We start from the raw sequence: 21,960 nt of genomic DNA on the forward strand, positions 1-21,960 counted from the left end.
AAGTAATGGTGTGAGCCAACTTTTTCTCTCACGTGTGTGTGTGTATGTTTAAGATTTATCTTTCTTTCAGACCAGCAATAGAAAGTGACAGTCTCACACAGATCTCACATAACCACCAATACCTCAACCTTGTTCAAGCGTTGCACTAATCAGTTACCTTTCTTTTTCCTTCCAAGTGGCTCCATGCTGGGCTAGAGTAGACCAGGGTCAGACATTTTCAGCACCTTGTCATGAAACCTGAAGTGTACCCATCTCCCTTCTAGCATTTTTGTTTCTGCACAAAACAGCAGAGTGCATTTGTGATTGTTTTTGAGCTAGATGGATATAATCCCCCATTGTGAGATTGATTCTTTTTCAGGCTACTTGGCCCATGTGGTGTGTGTTTGGACACCAACTCCCTCCCCATTAGCACTGCCTGCAGATGTTTTCCCTCGGCTTTTCTCCTTCAGTTCATGTTTTTACTGACCCCTAAACTCTCACTAAGTTATTTTTTTTTAACTTTTGTTACAAGTAAACCATAGGAGGCACATTCAGAGAAAAGTCAACATTACCACTCCAAGGCTAATTACTTCTTTTTCTCTGAATCCCATGTATAATAGAGTTATTGTGACATGGAAAAAAACACATGGTTATGGCATTGCCAGGTGCCGTACTGGTATCTTAATCTCGGAAATTGTTGTTGCTCTGAGGCATGCCAAAGCTTCTGTTGCAGATTCTGTGCTGTGCTACGTAGTGAAAAATAACTTATGTTAAATGCCTAAGGCGGGGGTCTTCAATTGGGGTGCTGACCCGGCTGTCAGGGGGTGGTAACCACCCTACTTTTCCCTTCACTTATCATTAAATGGGGGGCACTAGTTAGTCTTTAAATCATGATTTGATGACTTCAGTAACTCAGCCAGGGGTTATGGGTCTATGACAGGAGAAAGTGAGTGAGGTTCTGTGGCCTGCGATGTGAAGGAGGCCAGTCTACCTGATCTTGATGGTCCCTTCTGGCCTTAAAGTCTATGAGTCTATGAGATGGGAGGCAGAGTCATGGTAGAGGAAAGGTCAAGAACCACTGGCTTATGGAATATACCTTCCACAACACCCATCTTCTTTCCCACAACATAAATTTTGTAAGAAGTGCCTTTTTATAACTAGTCTGATTTGTAAACTGAGAAGATTTTCTGAAAGTTTGCAGAAATTTCCCCAATAGAACATTGTCATATTCAGCACATCATTTTTGTAAGCAGAACACAGTTCGGCCGAAGCAATTTTGGCTACAGCCATTACTAAGAGTTCTGCTCCTTGGGGCTCTACAGATTCTGCTAATATCAACTAGATAGATAAGATCTGGGATAAAGAGAGTTACTGAACATTTTTGTAAAACTCGTGCCTGTCTAATTCTGGCCAAAACTACCTCCAGTACACTAACAGGGAATTTTAAAGAAGCTGATAAGGCTATAATTTAATTAAACAGCAGCAAACTTAAAACAGATTCAAAGAAGTATTTGACTGAGTGTTTTAGTAAACACATGTTACTCACTAATGGAAGGTAGGACTTCTGATAAACTTTTCAAAAAGCACCTAGAGGTACATCTTTACTGCACCCATCTTGTAGCGACAGGTAGTGTACATCCACCCATAGTCCCCTTTGCATGACATTAAACAGCAAGGTCGACTGTGAGGCACAGCTTCAATAAGTACAGTAAAGACATGCCTGACGGGTGTGGGTATATACTCGAGTACATACCCTACGTGGCTCTCTACTCGCCCAAGCTCTGCCTCCTTGTCTACACTATTTTTAGCAGTGTAGTCTCCTGGTGCCTCCCCACTTCTGGAGCCTTTCCCCTCCTCGGGAAAAGATTCCTCCAATAGGGAAAGGCTCTGCCAGATGGGAGGCAGCTGGGAAGGATTCCAACAGCTCCCCACAGCTGGCGCCTTTCCCCGCCGCAGGGAAATGCTCTGGCAGTAGGATGTCAGCTAGGAAAAGATTCATCAGTGGGGAGCTGCTGAAGCCATTCCCCATTGCCTCCCCTCTGCTGGAGTCTTTCACTGCCATGTACTACACACCACAGCATGTACTCAGCCTGCTCTTCACTACAGCATGTAGCCACACGTACCAGTGGTGTGTAGCGTAAACGTAGCCTTAGTGTGCCTTAGGGGCCTAATTTCCACTGAATGTCAATGGAACTTAGGTGCTTATACAAATATCACCATGGGTAAAAATCAACAAAAAGTGTACATTACTCACAATAGCCCTTGTAGTTACTCTGGTTATATTAAAAATGATAAAGGGCATTAAATCCTCATGATTCAGGGCATAACATTCACCACTAGCTGATACCAAGAAGTGTTGTTTCCCTTGTGCTAATATTGTGTTGTTAGCTGCATTATGCTGGGGATGGGATTTACAGCTTTCTCCAAAAATTGTGGCATTGGTTATTTTCAGAGAAAGGTCATTGTATTAGACAGAACATTGGCCTCTTCTACTTGCAGTTCTTCTGACTTATCAGTGTCAAGAGAGTAAGTGAGAATTATGACTATATCTTCTATATGACCATTAAAATTATTTTGGGAAAGGATTATTGTCAGTGAACTAGCCTGTTGAACTATGAGTGACCTCCTCCCAACAATCTGGTTGCTGCTGGTTAGTTCACAAAATTAAAGCAGAGATATACAGGTATGTGTGTACACTGTGGACCCAATATAAAATATACTACTCATTTTACTTAGGGTGAATTGAAAGGGGAATACATTAGGGAAAAATATACAGTGCACATACACACTGTTCAAAACTATCATTCCACTTTTCAACTTTCACCTTTCAATTTTCACTCAGAAGAGGTTGCTGCCACAGACACTTATATCCGCCTGGGCACTTATTTATTGCCTAACTGATTGATGAAAGACTCAAACATTCAGCTTTTCCCCATTAGATATACTGGTAGCTGACAGAAGTTTAACTATGGGAGGATTAAGAATTGGTAAGAAATATATTGGAATGGGACCAAAATATGTGGGCTATCAAAACATGTGGAGTGAAGGCATCTGTTTTTTTTTTTTTTACATTCCTACCAGTAATATGGTGCAGTAAGTGAACAAGAATGCCCTGGAACTGTGCTCTGCTAATAAATATAAAAATAATTATACTTTACATGTACATAGCACTTTGTATCCAGTACTCTCAAGGCATTGTACAACCATTAATTCGCTTAGCTTCATAACACTCTGTGAGGAGCATAAATAAATGTGTGGAAAGATGGAAGGAACCTCATGTGGATTCACTATAATATATAACATTCCTTATCTTTGATTTATTACAGTCCTCACATTAATGATTGGCATAGGAACTTCTTGTCTATTTATTACATTATTGTTTGTTAAACTTCAACAGTGTGATCAGTGCTGTAAGGGTTACAAATTAAGACATGATCCCTGAACTATCGGATTTAAAAACCAAAATGCTGATCCTAGCAATCGTTACTAAAGTGAACTGTCCTTACTCATGTGAGTAAACCCATTGACTTCAAGGGCCACACTATGTGATTTGTGATTTGAGTCAGACAAAAATCTAACAAGTACAGACTGGAAGACCCAAAGGATAGTTATAATGTCAGACATTATTAGTAGGCTAGATTGTGCCCTTTCCTTATGCAGTCATCACAGATTTTCTTCCTTGGAGAGACTGGGTAGAATGTGGGGAGAATTGGCTGGCTGCATAGTGGTAGGGGCAAAATACTGCAACCCAAAATAGGTGTTACAAATTACTCCCCACTCCTATTCCCATCACATCCAGGGAGCCCTAAGTGACACGATTTGGCCTATTGTTATTATTACTACAGAGACTGAGGTGGTGATGCAGTTATGTTTATGTGAGTTGCCTCTTCCCCACTGGTGTCAAATGAAAGGATTATATTTTGTCCTTGGAAGTAGACATGATTCTTATGGACTCCAATAGGAGCTGCACATGCACCAGAGAGCAGGATTTGGCCATAAGTAGTTTTGTAGGTATTTTTGTAGTTATTTATCTTTTGCTATTATGATTTTTTGAAATTCTGCATTGCATTTCAACACAGCCAACACAGTGAATCAGTGTTTTTTTGAATTCTTCAGTCTTAATGCAACTTTACCCTAAATTTATGCCCACAATGGAGGTTACAAAATCTCCTTTATTATTTCACAGGCATTGATCCTTGTGAACAACAAGATAAGCAAGATCAGCCCTGCAGCCTTTGCTCCACTGAAGAAACTGGAGAGACTTTACCTCTCCAAGAATAACCTGAAGGAACTTCCAGAAAACATGCCTAAAAGCCTTCAGGAGCTACGTGCCCATGAGAATGAGATCACCAAGCTGAGGAAAGTTGTCTTTAATGGACTGAATAGTATGATTGTCGTAGGTATGCATCGTAAGAGATTTTTGCTAAAGTAACTTGATGTAGTATATATTTTCTAGATATTACTCTTAACCCACTGTACTTGAAATATCTTTTACATGGATAAGCCAAGAAGTGTCTTGATAGTCTACAGCAATTAGACAAATTATCCATGATTCACTGGAAAAAAATGCTCTTTTGTTTAATACTTATAAATGTAAACTACTGTACATGTCACAAACATGTTTTGTTTGCAGAACTGGGCACCAACCCACTCAAGAGCTCAGGGCTTGAAAATGGAGCCTTTCAAGGGATGAAGAAGCTCTCCTATATCCGTATTTCAGATACCAACATTACTAGTATCCCTAGAGGTAAGAATAGCTACGAGATTTTAGCAGATTCAGGCATGTAAAATACACTGATCAGTAAGACTTCAAGGCCACGGTAAAATTCCACCAGAAGACAATCAGAGCCTTTTGAGTTAAATCCGTGCACTTCCAAATCTTGACTGGACTAGTACAAGGGCGGTGCAATTTGATATTCCATTAATAGAGCTCTGCGTGAGATTCAGTTACAAAGGTAAACCAGTTTATTTGGGATTTCTTCCAGCTGAGAGAGGAAGTGGGAAAAATGTTTATGGGCCTGATTCTGATTGAAATTACAATGGTGTAGATCAGGAGTAACCCCGTTTAATTCAATGGTGTTAGATTACTGTAAAACCAATGTAAATGAGATGAGAACCAGGCCCTGTGACTGTGAGTGAGTGTGATCTTCAGGGTCAAAGAAGCATTCATTTGCAAAATGGAAACATTTGCAATTTTTTTGAGTAATTCATTGTATTCATTATACTAATAGATCTCTAGTGTAGCCTATGCAAAAAGGATTCAAAAATATACAAAATGGCTCCAAACTGCAGGAAATGATGGTAGCTATAGTAATATTTTGTCCAGCAAACTGTTGTGAAAATGCACACAATTTCAGAAAGTTAATACCAGAAGTTTTTTATTTAGTATTATTCTCCCACTCATTTTCTGTTATGGCTGTTCTTTTGTACATACTGCTTACGATAGTCAAAATATTGGGCCCTGGGTGTTTTTCTGTAATAAAAGGGATTTGCACACTAAGATTCATATTTAAATATGCTCTACACAAAAGTAAAAAAACCCAACAGTAGTTTTCATTTTTAAATTAATTCTTTTGTCACTATTGCTAACTATCAAAGACATCTGGGTCCAAATTTAACACCTCCACACATAAATGTGTGCAGGCTGAAATTCACCTCTCTGCAGAGTCCCATTTAAGCTGTTTTGAAGATTTATGTGTGATTTAGTTGGTGAATATTAGCCCTCAGCACAGGGTTTCATTTCACTCAAAGTGAACTGCTATTTGAAAATCCACGCTTTTCAAGTTCTCCTCATTGTGAAAGTTCTTCTTTAATGTTTAAAACAAATACTTTTCAAAGTGCAAGTTGCAATATTCATGACTCTTCTCTGATGGGTCCATGCTCCACAATTAATTGGCCTGATCTCAGTTTGCTAAGGCTCTTTTATACCACTCTAGCAATATAAAAGACACATAATAGAACTGAGAATCAGGCCCATTTTTTATATTTGAGTTATACTGAAACTTTTTTGGGACATCTTCTATTTCAGGCCTTCCTCCATCCCTTACAGAGCTTCATCTTGACGGCAACAAGATCACCAAAATTGATTCTGAAAGTCTAGCTGGACTTGTCAACTTGGCTAAGTAATAACATTTTCACATAACTTACAAGTATTATGTAAAAAACAATAGCTGCAATACACACAATAGGAAGAAATCACTCTGTAGTTAAGAAGGGTGATAATCTTTTAGCTTGAGATGTGCCAAACCATTTAGCAGGAAAAGTTAGAGCTTGTCTACATGGTGTGGCAATGTCCATGAAGGGAGTGAGATTTCTAATGCACACTAATGTGTTGTGTGTTATTTGGCCCATATGGACCCTGCCGGTATGCACTCAAAAGTTCCCTAGTACACTTTAACATAGTGCTGTTTGAAAGGGTACTAAGTTGGAGCGCAATAGGGAACCATTAGTACGTACCAGCGGGGTCTACATGGGCCAATTCATGTGGAACATGTCAGTGAACTTTAGAAATCACACCGCCATAGTGTATATTACCCCCCATGTAGACAAGGCTTAGTGAGAACACCGGGACTTTGCCACTGAGCAACTCAAACAACTTTTTTGAAATCTAAGGAATTTACCAGGCAAAAACACTGCTACCTGGAATTAATTTTGAACAGACCTAGCAATAACCCGTTTTGGAAAATGGTCTCAAATTTTGAGGATTAACAATAAGGAAACTTTGGAAATTTAGGAAATCCAATGTTTGTGATATGTTGTGCAAAAATGTCCACTAGGGACTATTGCTATGATTCAGCAAAGCACTTACACCTGTACATCAAGGCTTTGCTGAATTGAGGCCTAAAGTAGGATGAGAGAAATAGATAGGAACATAGGAATTATCGTACTGGATCAAACCCATTGTCTATCTAGGCCAGTATCCTGTTTCTGACAGTGGCCAGCAGCAGATGCTTCAGAGGAAGGTGTAAGTAGGTTGATGTGGAAAAATACATGCCAGGACAATGACTCAGTGAACCGATTGAAAATATCATGTGCAATATTTTGAATAAACATTGTGCATATGATTCTCACCGCACTGTGTACTCATATACATTGGTACAGACTGCATGCAAAGTAGGTGTAAAATGCTACACTTACTTATGGTTTGGTAACACTTTACACCAACTCTTCACTCACTTTACACTGGTATAAATGACTATACAAAGCTGAGAGAGTCAGGCACTGTGACTCTCATACTGATGCTGACGAGGGGGTTTGTGAGGTAAGTATTTTGCATTGTACTGCTCTGGGTCAACAGCACAATGCAAAAGAATCATACTCTGTGCAGGGAGGTGGGTTTTTTTCATCTTAATAATGGCATTTTGGGGTTCCTCTAGATGCAGGAAAATATAGGGTGATGTCCGGTCCTTCAGTCGAGGATGTTAATAAACCAGTAGAATTATTCCGTGGGTTACCTCTCATTAACCATCCCATCAGAGAGTAATATGGGCCCAGTAATGTGTTAATTATCAAACTGGGGCTTCTGAAGTTATAAGATTATGATATTTTATAATGCTTTATGAAGACGAATATTTAATTTATCAAGGCCTTTTTTTGTCCCTGAGATAACTTATATGTCTATCATTCGTCTGACTGACAGAATGCAGGCAGAGAAGAGAGACAGTTGGAAAACATATTAGAAGCTAATAGGAGCTGAATTTGCCTCTCTATTTACATTAGTTTGGCCTGGAATTAAATGCACTGAAGTAAATATAACTGGTTCAAATGAAGTTTCTTGGATATTTTAAATATGGATAGTCCCTTTATTCTTTCTTGGAATCGGTCTCTTGGAAAAGCTTTTGGGGGCTTGTAAAATCCAAACAGAACATTTCAGTACTGAAAATGTTCAGTTCTCTGCTATATGTCTCATTTTGTCACCATGTGTTATCACAGATACACCTTCACCCAGAAAGCCATACACAATGTTCTGATGCCTTATTTGGAAGGCTCCTGAATTTTTTGTAAGCATATGAGAAAAATACAATAACTTATGAATTAAGGACCAGGAAGCAATATTTTAAATGCAACCATTTAGTCTAAAGTTAGTGGCTTATGTAACAACCTTATAGAAATGAGGAAAAAGAACCCTTCCAAAACAAAAATCCTGATATTTTACTTTGAAGTGTGGGTCCTGGCATTCCCCTTTCTTCCCCACCACCGTTGAGCTTCCAAATATTTCCAGCCAAATCCAACTACACGTTCCAAATTCCTCATTCTGAAGAACTACCATTTTACCTCCTTTTCACACGTTCACTTCCGATGGGTGTGATTATGGCTTTGGACAATGAAAGAAGTGGAGAAGAGGCCACCACCACTTCATTAATCAGACAGCAAGAACTCTTATAGAGGGCAGATATCTTTAGAAAAACACTCAATTTTTTTCTGGGGCTCTAGATTAAATCTACTGGCTTGGGAAAAAGGTGGTGCCAAATTCATACTACGCAACAGCATGCTGCAGGATTATCAAACCATGAGGCTCAATCAACCTGCTTTTAAATTTAGATTAATTGCGAATTAGATTAGTGGGGATGGGGCAGAGAGAGGAAGGCTGAAGAAAGAGGAGGGAAAGGTAGGGCCATTGGGAGAGCAAAGGGGGAGAATCCCCACAGGTGTGTTGAATAAAATACAAGGGCCAAAAAACAACCAGAAAAAAAAAAAGAGCTACTTTCATTTAAGTGCCTAAATAAAAATGTAGGTAGCCACCCAGTTAGGCTAGAATTTGACTTCACTTCTGCTGGAACCTATCGTGGTTAAGCAGTTTAATAGCTTCCTTAAGCTGCAGTTAATGTTTCAGACACAGGCCAGTTTAGTGTATGTCTGTGTTAGGACATTTTGGTACGGCACCTGTTCAGCATGATGCCTCTTCCTGGTTCCACTGTTTACGCTGTGGTGAATCCGTGACTACTACCGGAACAGCAATATGTTTTTTAAAGTTTACTTTTAAGTCTCCTAAAACACAGTTCACACAAAGCTACAGCAAAAAAACCCCTCTAACTTGACAAATGATTCTGTGGATTGTATATAGTATGGAGTTCCACAGGAGAGTGCGTGCATTAGGTACGTGACTGTACTAAGGGCTATCTCCCATTAAAAGTCAATGAGAAGTCTCCCATTGCATACAATGGAAGTTGTACCTGGGCCTAAATGCTAATATTCAGATTTGTGGTGTTTGTGTAGTCAATATGACAGCAACATGGGAAAGGGCCAGCAGAAGGGTTAGAGACTAAAGAAGCTGAACACATCCTTTTGAATTACAATATAGATGTTCATTTCTATTTTTATATATTTTTTCTTTCTTAGTCTTCACAAGTTATTCAGTGATGAGTCTAATACAGCTAAAACATCTGTAAATCATTTACAAATATAAAAAGCTATTATATAAAGAACCATTTCCCAGCTTCCTCCCCTTCTATCCCTACAGAAAAAAAGAAAGAAGATGAAAACCATACTGTGTTCTAACACTCTAAAACTATTGTATGCCACTTTTTCATCTCTGTCAGTATACAAAAATAAAAGCCAATTCTGCTGTTCCCATGGAATGCTCTTTATCTTAGACACGTCTGCTTCGATACTTGTATTTGTATCCAAATTATGTTTTAGATATGTGTTCATTTAGATTTTGTACAAAGTTTTGCCAAAATGACCATATTTTTGACACATCCCCAAACATCCTGTGTGATACACATTGCCAAAGTTTTCTAAATAATTCCAATACGTTATTTGCTCTTCAGGCCAAGCTAATTACATGAAATGAAATCCTGGAGTCTTTACTTAGTTTTTATGCACTGTAGTCATTGGGAACTTTGTTTAAGTAAGAACTTAAGTGAAGTTCTTAGGATTTGACATATTCTAGTAAAGGTAAGGGATCTTTTGAACTACATTAAGGTTGATTCTTATAGGAGTAATGTTACTGTCATATCAGTTATTTAGGGCTTAATCCAAAGCCCACTGATCTCAGTGGGAGGCTTCAATGGACCTTGGATCAGACCTTTAATAGTTTTGTCGTGTTATAGTAGTTTTGTTTGTAGTTTAAATCTAGTGAGTTGTACTAGATGTTAGCATTACTCTTTCTTTCCATGTTTATTTTATTAAAGACACTCTGCACAAGGGGTTCTAATCTTGACTGACATCAGTTCTGGGAACTTCTTTATGGCTGTAAAGTCTAATCAGATGCGTTCAGTTGTGTGGTTACATATTAGGTCCAGAATCTGACTTCTGTACCTGGTATAAACTATACAGCATTACCATAGCAGATTGTTGTGAAACTGCCAGTTTCTAGTAGTCTTCATCTATAATAAGTTGTACTGTTGTTAGAGGTTCTGATTACATCTATAAAATACTTGGGCTGTTGCTCAGAGTTGTAAAGTTAAGAAGTCCCACAACGAATATATTTTCCTGAAAATTAAAAAGCAATGCTTTAGGTTAAAGGATAAAGCAGACTCCTTCCCACTAGATATATTACAACAGATTATTTTACAGGATAGCATTCCTGCTGAAGAACAGACTGTTTTAACTTGGATTACCAGATCCTTTAGAGAAGGAAACTCATTAATTTTAGTGATTTCAGACATGAAGGGCAACAATATGCAAATACACATAGGACCAGATTTTCCAGACTGGACAAAATTGTGCTAGTAAATCCAGAACGTGCATACTATTAAAAGGAAGGATGGTTATATGGTTACAGCCCCTGGCTGCAACTCAGGAGCTCTGGGGTCATTTCCTAGCTCTGACACAATTCCTGTGTTTTGCTGGGCAGGTCATTAAATCTTTCTGTGCCTTAGTTCCCCATCTGTAAAATGGAAATAAATATATCCATATCTCCCAGGGATGCTGTCAGGATAAACTGATACATGTTGGTGAGATGCTCAGATACACTGTAATGGGGTCACATAAATAGAAAGAGAAATTTATAGTCTAGAGCCTCAATATTCCACTGGTCATGCAAGAAGCTCGTAAGGTGAATTTTAGAAAGTCAGTTTTGATAGCCTGGTGACTACTGTAAATGTGAATATATACAAAAATACACGCTGTAGCAATAGTAAGCAAGTAACTCAGAAATACAAGGTGAAGTGGAAACAAATTGAATTATGCAATGATAATTCTGGTAGCTCAAGTCATGGAATTTCCTGCTCATCCAAATGTATTGTGGCTTTGTGATTCTGTATCCCATTAGCAATCCATAGGGCCATCCTGCCCCATTGTGTGATAAATTTGAAAAACCACATACTTTGTGAAGAACTGCAGTAGCAATCACCTGTCAGAATTTGTTGTTTTGCTAATGTTTACCCAGTGTCATTTCCTTTTGCAGATTGGGTCTCAGTTTCAACAGTATCAGTGCTGTTGATAATGGCTCTCTTGCTAGTATACCTCATCTGAAAGAACTTCACTTGGATAACAATGAACTTGTCAAAGTGCCTGGTGGGCTGGCTGAACACAAATACATCCAGGTAAAGTATATCTTATGGACTCAGATGTGCAATAATTGAAAGGGATTGAAAAACAGGTCTTTGAACTATGGATCTTTGAACATTACACAGTACTGGCCATCCTATCTTTTTCATTTGTGCCCCCAAACTCTGACTTGAGGCAAGCCTCATATCTACTGTTTGGCAGTAATTGACTACACCAGGGGTTCTCAAATTTCATTGTGCCGTGACCCCCTTCTGACAACAAAAATTACCACACAACCCCAGAAGGGGGGGACTAAAGCCTGAATCCCCCTGAGCCCCGCCGCCCTGGGTGTGGGCGCCAAAGCCCAAGCATCACTGCCCCAGGCCCAGAGGCCAAAACCAAATGCCAAAGGCTTCAGCCCCAGGCAGGGGGCCTGTAACCTGAGACCAACTGCCCAGGGCTGAAGCCCCCGGACTTCGGCCCCAGGCAGTGAGATTCAGGCTTCAGCCCCGGACCGCAGCAAGTCTAAGACAGTCCTGGTGACCCCATTAAAATGGGGTCACGGCCCACTTTGGGGTCCTGACCCACAGTTTCAGAACTGCTGGATTACACCATTGAATATATGCTGACATGTAAAAGAAAGTACAGCATATTAGAGGATTGACATTTCATTTCTAATTTTGAGTATATGGACATGGAGGTACCTAGTCTCCTTACTGCAGAGGTCCATAGACCCATAAATGTGTGTGCAATGGAGATAATAAATTTGATAAATGTATCATGCACATTTTGCTGCTCTTTCCACACTGTCTCCCCAAGACTTCTTTTCAGATTCAAAACCTTTCAGCAGCTTTAGACAGTCATTTTTTTTATAACTGTCCCAGAAATGTTTGCCTTGGTCTCTCACAAAATTACACCTTCCTGAGGCCAAGAACAGTTCATATGCAGTTCCACACCAGTAACAGATATAAGCTCAGACATCTTCTAAGCCTGAAGGTCTAGAAATATGAAGTGAAATCCTGGCCCTATTGAAGTCAGTGACAAAACGCCTATTGATGTCAGTGGGGCCAGGATTTTACCCACAAATGTCAAATAACTGGAAAGGAAAGATTCCCTAAATGGGAACCAGCACTTGCATGCAGCTCTGGAAAATCCTGGAGATAGCAAACTTTAAAATTGTGACATTCCTAGACATAGGTCATTCTCAGAGGGTTTTAGAGCTCCCTCTGAGCCCTGTACAGTTGGACTCAGTATAACAAAGGCATTGCACTTGAAGAAAAACAAAAAAATAGTCCCTTTTGGAAATATAACCCTTTAAGATGTTTCTAAAATAGTTTTTTTCATTTAAAATGTGACAATTTACTAAATACATGATCAGGAGACAGCGTATAGAGGTTTTATCAGCACTTATTTGAGATGACCTATATAATAGTTGCTTTACCACGCAGAAAATAACTCAATTGTTAAAATAATGCTAATAAAAATACAGATACAAACTATTTTGTCCCTCCATATCCTGTATTTTGTCCTTCCTGTCCCTATATATCCAAGTGAGTTATCATTCTTAACCCCAGCTAGGTGTATCTTGTACAAGAGAAAAATATCATCAAGCTTGACTAAAGCATATAACATTTGTCATAAATAATGAAATTATACGTTGCAAACATTGGTGGAAAAAGAATGCCCATGCTGTAGTCAGCCTTAAAATCTTTATAATTGCTCTTGGCAAGGAGTTAAAATTATCACAATATTGATGATATTCCCTATATTGAAGCAAAAGGCCAAATAGAAAACAGTCTATGTTCACTTTGAAAAAAAACCCAAACACACACACTCTCTCTCCCTGTCTTGTCTATCCACTTTGTAACAAATATATTGGCCAGAGGAATGATTATGATTGAAAAATGTTTACAATCAATAATGATTATATCACAGTGCTAGTTTTGCTTTAGTTTTTGGGTTGTAGTCTCTTATTCAGCTAGATACTTAGGCACAAGCCTAACTTTAAGCATATGAGCAGTCACAAATACTTGCTTGAAGTATGGCATGTGCGTAAGTACCTTTCTAATTGGGCCCTTAGATTAGAAGTGACACAGCTTTATTTGACCAGTCTTCAGAAGTTATTAGCAGGGATCCTACAAATCTGTTTGCCACGGAACACGTGGAAAAAGCACAGACTTTGCATTTTTACAGAGAATCTTTAGTTTTTACATTTTGTGAAAAAATAAAATCGTATACAGTAGAACCCCATTTATCTAACCCTCCATTATGCAGCTTTCCGTATTAACTGAAGAGGGGCTGTCAACCCTGGGCAGCTGGGATCAGGCTGTCAGCCCTGTGCAGCAGGGCTGAAGCTCTCCAGATTATCCAAATTTTTGATTACCTGATCTGGCCCCAGTCCCAATTAGTTGAGATAAACGGGGTTCCACTGTATCAATAAAACATTGCGTTCAATATATATTGTATCTAGGGAAACTGAAGTTCAGCATTTCATTTTAAGTGTGGAAAAATTTGTCTTTTTATGTTTTTTTAATCAGATAATTTTGTTTTGCTTTTTAATCACAGAAAACTAGGATTCCTGGTTATTAGCCATGGCAAAGTTCAGTTAAATTTTTAGGGCTTGTCCTCACTCCCTACTGGATCGATGGGCAGCGATCGATCCGGGGGGGGGTCTATTTATCGCGTCTAGTCTAGACGTGATAAATTGACCGCCGAGCGCTCTCCCGTTGACTCTGGTACTCCACCGGAGCGAGAGGCGCAGGCGGAGTTGAAAGGGGAGCATCAGCTATCAACTTACCACAGTGAAGACACCGCAGTAAGTATATCTAAGAACGTTGACTTCAGCTACGTTATTCACGTAGCTGAAGTTGAGTAACTTAGATCGATCTCCCCCACCTCTCCCCCAGTGTAGACCAGGCCTTAGTAGCTCAAGAAAATTAGCATAAAGTATCAAATGAAAGTGTATTTAGAGAAACAGGTAGATTACTGTGCTGTCATGTACTGTACAATGTTTACTGATGTTCTGAAATATCCAGATTAGTTATGCACTTTGCCATAGTAGTCTGATTTCTCACTGAAACAATTGTATATATTTCAGGTAGTCTACCTTCATAACAATAAAATTGCTTCTGTTGGCCCCAGCGACTTTTGCCCTCCTGGATACAACACCAAAAAGGCTTCCTATTCAGGTGTGAGTCTTTTCAGCAACCCTGTACAATACTGGGAAATCCAGCCATCTACTTTCCGATGTGTCCATGAAAGTTCGGCAATACAGCTTGGAAATTACAAATAGAGCCACAGAGATGGAGCTCAGTTGTATTTCAGCTACAAATACCTGTTGTCATAAGCCTGTTTAAAAATTGTTAACAATTAAAGCCAAATACTGGAAACTTCACTGAGTGGATATCACCCATTGATGTAAAATTACTGATTCTTTATAAGTGTATAAGACAAAACACACCATCAAAAGAATTGCCAGCTGTACTCTATTTAGACTTATTTCAGCCTTCATCTTGCCAGAATGCTTTCTGTGGTATCTTTCAGTTAGCTGAACACTACAGGTTTTCACATTCCATTGTATATGAGATTCGGGGTAAATATTTGTCAAATCTTTTGATATTAAAAACAAATGATAATGATTGAGGGTTGTTGGGTTTTTTTGTTTTTGTTTTTATAGCCACTCATGGAAATTGGTAGAGTAAAAAGGAGATGAGACTCTATTTTTTATTCTTGGGCACAGTTAGCCCCTTTAAACTTAAATCAAGCCCTGGAGGTTTAAAAATATCTGCTATAACATGTTTAAAGCCTGTTTCTGAATGTATCTATTTAGCAAAGGCAATATAAATTGTTGCTAATGTCATTATTTTGGTAAAAAAAAATAAAACAAACTCATATTGTATACATATTTCCTTTTCTAAGTGTTTACAAATCTACCTGAGCAATTCTAGTCAAGGTTAGCAAATAAAAGTTTTGTTGGCCTAAAAAAATAAATAATTTGCAGTACAAGACATTTGTCATATATTCACTACTTTTGGATCATGATGACTACCATTATCTGGGGCAAATCCAGCACACCTTAATCACATGAGCAGTCTCATTGTCTTCACTGGGCCTACTTGTGAGAGTGAGGTAATTATGATTTAGCCTTCTATATTAATCCACTTATAGATATAAAATCTAAAAACTTCAACATTCTTCACTGATTCTGTATTGTACACTAGTCGACTCTCTTCACTGTTTTCAGTTTTTAACTATTTTTTTAAAAAAAGACAAGTAGAGATATGCAGCCTGCCTATCTGAAGAAATGGAGGTATTCGTGGGTCTTGGAATATCAGCTGACTCATACTTCTGGGAACAAGATTAAATCACTGGCCAGAACTGGGACATCATTCTTGGAAATCTCTTCTTCTTCTAAGAGTGGTTTGAAAGCAATCCATGTATTTGGGTTCTACAGTTGGTATGAGAGGGTAATAGGCATGGCAAAGGAAGGCTGCACATTTCTACTTCCGTTGTCTACAAAGTTCTTTTTATACTCATTCCAGTTGTCATGTTAAAAGAACCTTCTGAGGCCACTTAATTCTCCAAGTCAATCTTTTCAATTTGTAAAACTTGTATGGCTTTTATATTAAAGAATGCTGTAATACAGGCAAACTCCCAATTCCTCGTCTTTATTATGTAGGTTATGTAATCAAAACAGACAAATTGTCAGAATTATAATCCTGGATGGGTCCACAAAAATAAAAACCTTCTATACTCAGTGACAGCTAAAATGAGCACACATTGTCTCTTATTCCCCAAAGAAATTAGAAAACAAAACAAAAAAACCCACTTTCCAACACAGCAGTCTTCTACAAATTTCTTTTCATGAGAAAGAAAATGTTCTTTTTGTAGCTGTCACTACTGTAACTAGCAGAAATTATAAAGACCCATAATATTCATAAGAGATGTGGACAGAATTTAATTGCATACTTATTTCATGTCTTTTCCATTCATTCAGTCAAATAATCTCCTTATTTAGTTCTGCGTATCTGGGAGTTTAAGATCAGAATCTTTACATGGCCTGTCATGTGGCAGGATGTCAGCCACCAAAGTGAATTTTTTCTATAGGATCTTTTGGGAAATTTGACATAATTCACTGGGGAGAAGTAGTGTAGAAAACTACACTAGAAACTAGAAACTAAACTAGAAAACTACAAAAATAGCATTTTAGCAAAGGATACAAGTATCATCAACAGCCATAAAGAGTCCACACAACTAATATGTACACTGTTTAAATAAATGGCCACAACTTTTATTAATGTATTACTTAAACATCTAGATCCAAATATAACCAAAACGTTCCATTTCTCCCTACCTGGCAGTAGAACTAGTCCAATGCAGTACCTTTCTTTCATGCTGTGGTCATATGTCTCATTTGGCCGAGATCCTGTTATGTGGTAGATATGTGGTAGATTCAGTCCATACTTCCCCTCTGTGTACAAGGAACTGGGTCCTTACAAGATGAATGTATGATCAATGTTAAAGCAAATGCTGTCCCCAAAGACTACATCCCTCGTACGATCCAATCACTGCTAATATAATGTGGTCTCACTGCCTCTCAGACCTGTTCTTTAAGTTGGAATAAATAAAGGCCATGATAATACACCCTCACTCTAGTGGGCTCATGCCAAATTAAAGCTGGTCCAAAATGAGACAACACTTGACTGGTGTATCATCAAATATATGCAAAAAGAACAGAAGTACTTGTGGCACCTTAGAGACTAACACATTTATTAGAGGATAAGCTTTCATGGGCTACAGCCCACTTCATCGGATGCATAGAATGGAACATATAGTAACATATATATACATAAATATAAGTTGGAAGTTACCATACAAACTATGAGTGGCTAATTAGTTAAGATGAGCTTTTATCAGCAGGAGAAAAAAACTTTTGTTGTGATAATCAAGATGGTCCATTTAGACAGTTGACAAGAAGGTATGGGGATACTTAACTTAAGGAAATAGATTCAATATGTGTAATGACCCAGCCACTCCCAGTCTCTATTCAAACCCAAGTTAATGGTATCTAGTTTGCATATTAATTCAAGCTCAGCAGTTTCTCATTGGAGTCTGTTTCTGAAGCTTTTCTGTTGCAAAATTGCCACCCTTAAATCTTTTAGTGAGTGGCCAGAGGGATTGAAGTGTTCTCCTACCGGTTTTTGAATGTTATGATTCCTGATGTCACACTTGTGTCCATTTATTCTTTTGCGTAGAGACTGTCCAGTTTGGCCGATGTACATGGCAGAGGGGCATTGCTGGCATATGATGGCATATGTCACATTGGTAGATGTGCAGGTGAACGAGCCCCTGATGGAGTGGCTAATGTGATTAGGTCCTATGATGGTGTCACTTGAATAAATATGTGGACAGAGTTAGCATTAGGCTTTGTTGCAAGGATAGGTTCCTGGGTTAGTGTTTTTGTTGTGTGATGTTTTTTCTCCTGCTGATAATAGCTCATCTTAACTAATTAGCCTCTCACATTTGTATGGTAACTTCCAACTTATCTGGATAGATAGATAGATAGATAGATAGATAGATAGATAGATAGATAGATAGATAGATAGATAGAGTGACAAAACTCTGTCCTTGCCTCCGTGGGTCCCGCATTTCCTGGCGGATTTCGCTAGCCTCAGAGGCCCACTGTGACCCTGCACGTAACCCTTATTTCTCTAGAGACAAGGGTCACAGTCTACTGATCCATTTTCATCATAAACCAGCGAGGGAGGTGAGGAGAAGTTATCCTTCCTTGCACAGTCTCTGTTGTCTCCCAGTCTCAGTGATTAATCAGAGGGCAAAGGTGTGTGTGTGGGGGAGCCCGGGCCCACCCTCTACTCCAGGCTCCAGCCCAGGGCCCCCATTAGTATCAGCTATGGTAGCTGACCTTTTAGAAACATAACATGTACAATTCCCTGGGCTACTTCCCCCACAGCAGCCCTCACTTCCTCAAGCTCCACTTCACCCTTACCTCAGGGCCTCCTTCCTTGTGCCTGATATGGTGTGTACTACTCAGCTTCTCCAACAGCGCAACTTCCTCCCACAGCTCCTGACATGCACACCCACCTGACTAATTGGGAGGCTTTTAACTAGTTTCAGCCAGCCCCTGATTGGCTTCAGGTGTCCCAATAAACCTAGCCTTCTCCCTGCCTTCTGGAAAGTTCTTAATTGGCCCCCGGTGTCTTAATTGACATGGAGCAGCTGCCATTTCACTTATCCTGGTACCAGGGATTTGTTTAGCCTGGAGCTAATATATCTATCTCCCACTACTTTTCTATAGCCATCTGGCCTTGCCCCATCACGATAGATAGATAGATAGATAGATTAGATTAGATTAGATAGATAGTGACAAAGTTCCTGCTCTACCTTGGTGGGTCTTGCGCTTATTGGTGGATTTGCTCACCTTGAAGCTTCATGGCAGCCCTCAGCTTGGCCATTTTTCTGAACCCACAGTCCAGGTCGACTCCTCCTGTGTCTGACCAGGAGTTGGGAGGTTTGGGGGGAACCCGGGCCCACCCTCTACTCCGGGTTCCAGCCCAGGGCCCTGTGGAATGCAGCTGTCTAGAGTGCCTCCTGGAACAGCTGTGTGACAGCTATAACTCCCTGGGCTACTTCCCCACTGCCTCCTCCCAACACCTTCTTTATTCTCACCATAGGACCTTCCTCCTGTTGTCTGATAATGCCTGTGCTCCTCAGTCCTCCAACAGTCCACGTTCTCACTCTCAGCTCCTAGTGCCTCTTGCTCCCTTGTCCTCACACGTGCACCACAAACTGAAGTGAGCTCCTTTTTAAACCCAGGTGCCCTGATTAGCCTGCCTTAATTGATTCTAACAGCTTCTTGATTGGCTGCAGGTGTTCCAATCAGCCTGTCTGTATTAATTGTCTCTAGAAGGTTCCTGATTGTTCTGGAAACTTCCCTGTTACCTTACCCAGGGAAAAGGGACCTACTTAACCTGGGGCTAATATATCTGCCTTCTATTACTCTCCTGTAGTCATCTGGCCTGACCCTGTCACAATATATATGTATATATCTATCTTACTTTATGTTCCATTCTATGCATCCGATGAAGCGGGCTGTAGCCCACAAAAGCCTATGCTCTAATAAATTTGTTAGTTTCTAAGGTGCACAAGTATTCCTTTTCTTTTTGTGGATACAGATTAACACAGCTGCTACTCTGAAACCTACCAAATATACGAACATCCCCAAACCGTTCTATTTCACTGGCCAATGGCCCTACTGGGCCTACAACAAGCTGAAAATAACCGCGAACACCATGTGGTTGTCAGCCTGCAATGAGGAAAAATTCTTTACTGACCCCAAACCATTGGGAAGCCCAGCACTGTTAAAGCACTGTTTTTCCATACAAATCAAAACCAGGTTGCCTCACATTAGAGGAAATGAAAAGAAAAAAACATAAAGCTATCAGGCAGAAGTGAGGGAGAGAAATGGGCAAGAGCAGAATGCCTTCTGGCCAGGCAGGACAATATAATCTCCTCTAACCCCTCCCCACCCCCAGCATGAATTGTGAAAAGGTAAGGTAACCCATAGATAACCTCTGGGATTCAAGCCCACTGGTAAGGGAAGAAAATCCATGTCTCCATGGTGCAACTACAAGGCACGTCTGCCCTTCCTGGCAACTGTATTCCATGGAGAGGTGGGTTATAAGAAAACACTATGATCCTCTCCTCAGGCAGACCTGCAAAAGCACATGATGTTACAGTGGAGGGCATTCTTAGAGAATCAACAATGAAACTATATGCTTACAATTGCTTTCATTTGCCATTTCAAGCTGGGTGAAACAGCAATACTGAGGGGAAAAAGTTTAGCGCCAGATCTTCAGCTGGTGGAAATCAGTGTAGCTCTGTTGAAGTCAAAAGAACTACACCAATTTACACCAGCTGCTTATTTCATTCAAAATTTTAATTAAATAAAATCTGGCCACAAAAATCTATAGTAACCTCATTGTCCTTGCTAGTCTCTTTCTCTCTCTCTCTCTCATATAGATTAAAGGAATAGCTATATTGAAAATCTCCCTAGAATCTTGCAATGAACAAGTTGTAATAATATAAGTTAGAGATACAGTAGGCCTTTTGTATTATCAGACTCTAACAATGGTCATGATTCAGCAAAGCCCATAGGCACACACCTAAATGTGAGCACATGCTGAAGTGCTCTGCAGAAGAAAGGCCAATGTTTCCTGCTAACTTTTGCAATCATGGTGCAAATATATATTAATTCATCTCCATTCATAAATTCCTGTATAACAGTTAATGAAAAATCGGTGTAAAAGATTGCTATATTCTCCCTTTGATTCATACTGAATCAGCAGTGAAAGCCTGGAAATAAGAAAATTGCTATCTGTTACTAATGTTCTTGCATCTTCCCAAATACTTATTTCAGTCTCTGTTGACAATACTGTAAATCTATTCCATTGCTTCTGTAATCTCCTTCCAGTAATTTTTAACTATACCTCATAGGTCTAGGATTTTCAGAAAATACACACACATTCTTTCTTAGCAACAGCAAATATCCACAGAGTGTTGCACTTTGAATGTCAACTATAGTAAGTGGAGAGTAACTGAAAAGAAAAATAACCAGTTAAAGATACACAGTTTGTAGATTGTAAAGCCAGAAATGGCCATTATGATCAGTTGCAGAGCTGATTATTTTCTCTCAGAGTTTACCAGGTCATCTGCAGATGATATAAACTTCCAGGCTGATATATAAACAATATCGACAGTTCTAGTCTCGGAGTCTCAGGAAAGGATCAACTCCAAATTCCCTGAAGTCAAATCAAGATACTACACAGACCATGCTGTTCCAATTTCCAGCTTCTGAAGACTTTCTTTAGTTCCCCTTTGATTTTTAGTCTGTGTCCACAATCTTCCAATCTCAGAGTCTGGCAGCTGATCCTAGTCCCAAGACCTGCATGTTCTGACCTGCCAGTGAACCTTTTCTCTCATAATCTTTCTCCGTTTATGCTTTGTTTCTTTGCACAGATAATTTTAACTAGTTCAGACGTGCTTATTAGACACAAATTAATAGAGCAATAAAGAGCTAACTTTCTATTTTCGATTAATGTTAACTGTATCACTGTAATATCATTAAAGCAACCACGAAAGATTCCCAAAGGGTTCACGGTCGCACAACTATTCTGAGGTGCCATCTACCGACAGTGAGTGTTGCACAGTCTTTTCCTTACTCTACTTCACCTCCTGTTAATCCAGAAAAAAATTAAAGAAAAAAGGGCTGAGCAAAAGAAAAAAAGGCAGCAGTGACACAAATTAACATAAAAAGAACAGGAGGACTTGTGGCACCTTAGAGACTAACAAATTTATTAGAGCATAAGTTTTCATGGGCTACAGCCCACTTTATCGGATGCATAGAATGGAACATATGGTAAGAAGATATATATATATATATACACATACAGAGAACATGAAAAGGTGGAGTAAGAGGCTAATTAATGAATTAAGATTAATTATTATAGCTCATCTTAATTAATTAGCCTA

The 21,960-nt window shown here is 39.3% G+C and overlaps 1 protein-coding gene across 1 annotated transcript in view; it reads left to right on the forward strand.

Annotated features, from left to right (window-relative positions):
* The window catches only part of DCN (decorin), a 44,841-nt gene extending 28,779 nt beyond the window's left edge, over positions 1–16,062 (forward strand). The window contains exons 4-8 of the mRNA XM_084639254.1: positions 4,166–4,379; positions 4,613–4,726; positions 6,008–6,101; positions 11,330–11,468; positions 14,510–16,062. Coding sequence (XP_084495380.1) covers positions 4,166–4,379; positions 4,613–4,726; positions 6,008–6,101; positions 11,330–11,468; positions 14,510–14,704 — 756 coding nt within the window. The 3' untranslated portion in view covers positions 14,705–16,062. The remainder of the gene's footprint in view (positions 1–4,165; positions 4,380–4,612; positions 4,727–6,007; positions 6,102–11,329; positions 11,469–14,509) is intronic.
* The last annotated feature ends 5,898 nt before the right edge of the window (positions 16,063–21,960 follow it).

Source organism: Lepidochelys olivacea (assembly GCF_965140295.1).
Source record: "Lepidochelys olivacea isolate rLepOli2 genome assembly, chromosome: 1".
Taxonomy (NCBI): Eukaryota; Metazoa; Chordata; order Testudines; family Cheloniidae; genus Lepidochelys; species Lepidochelys olivacea.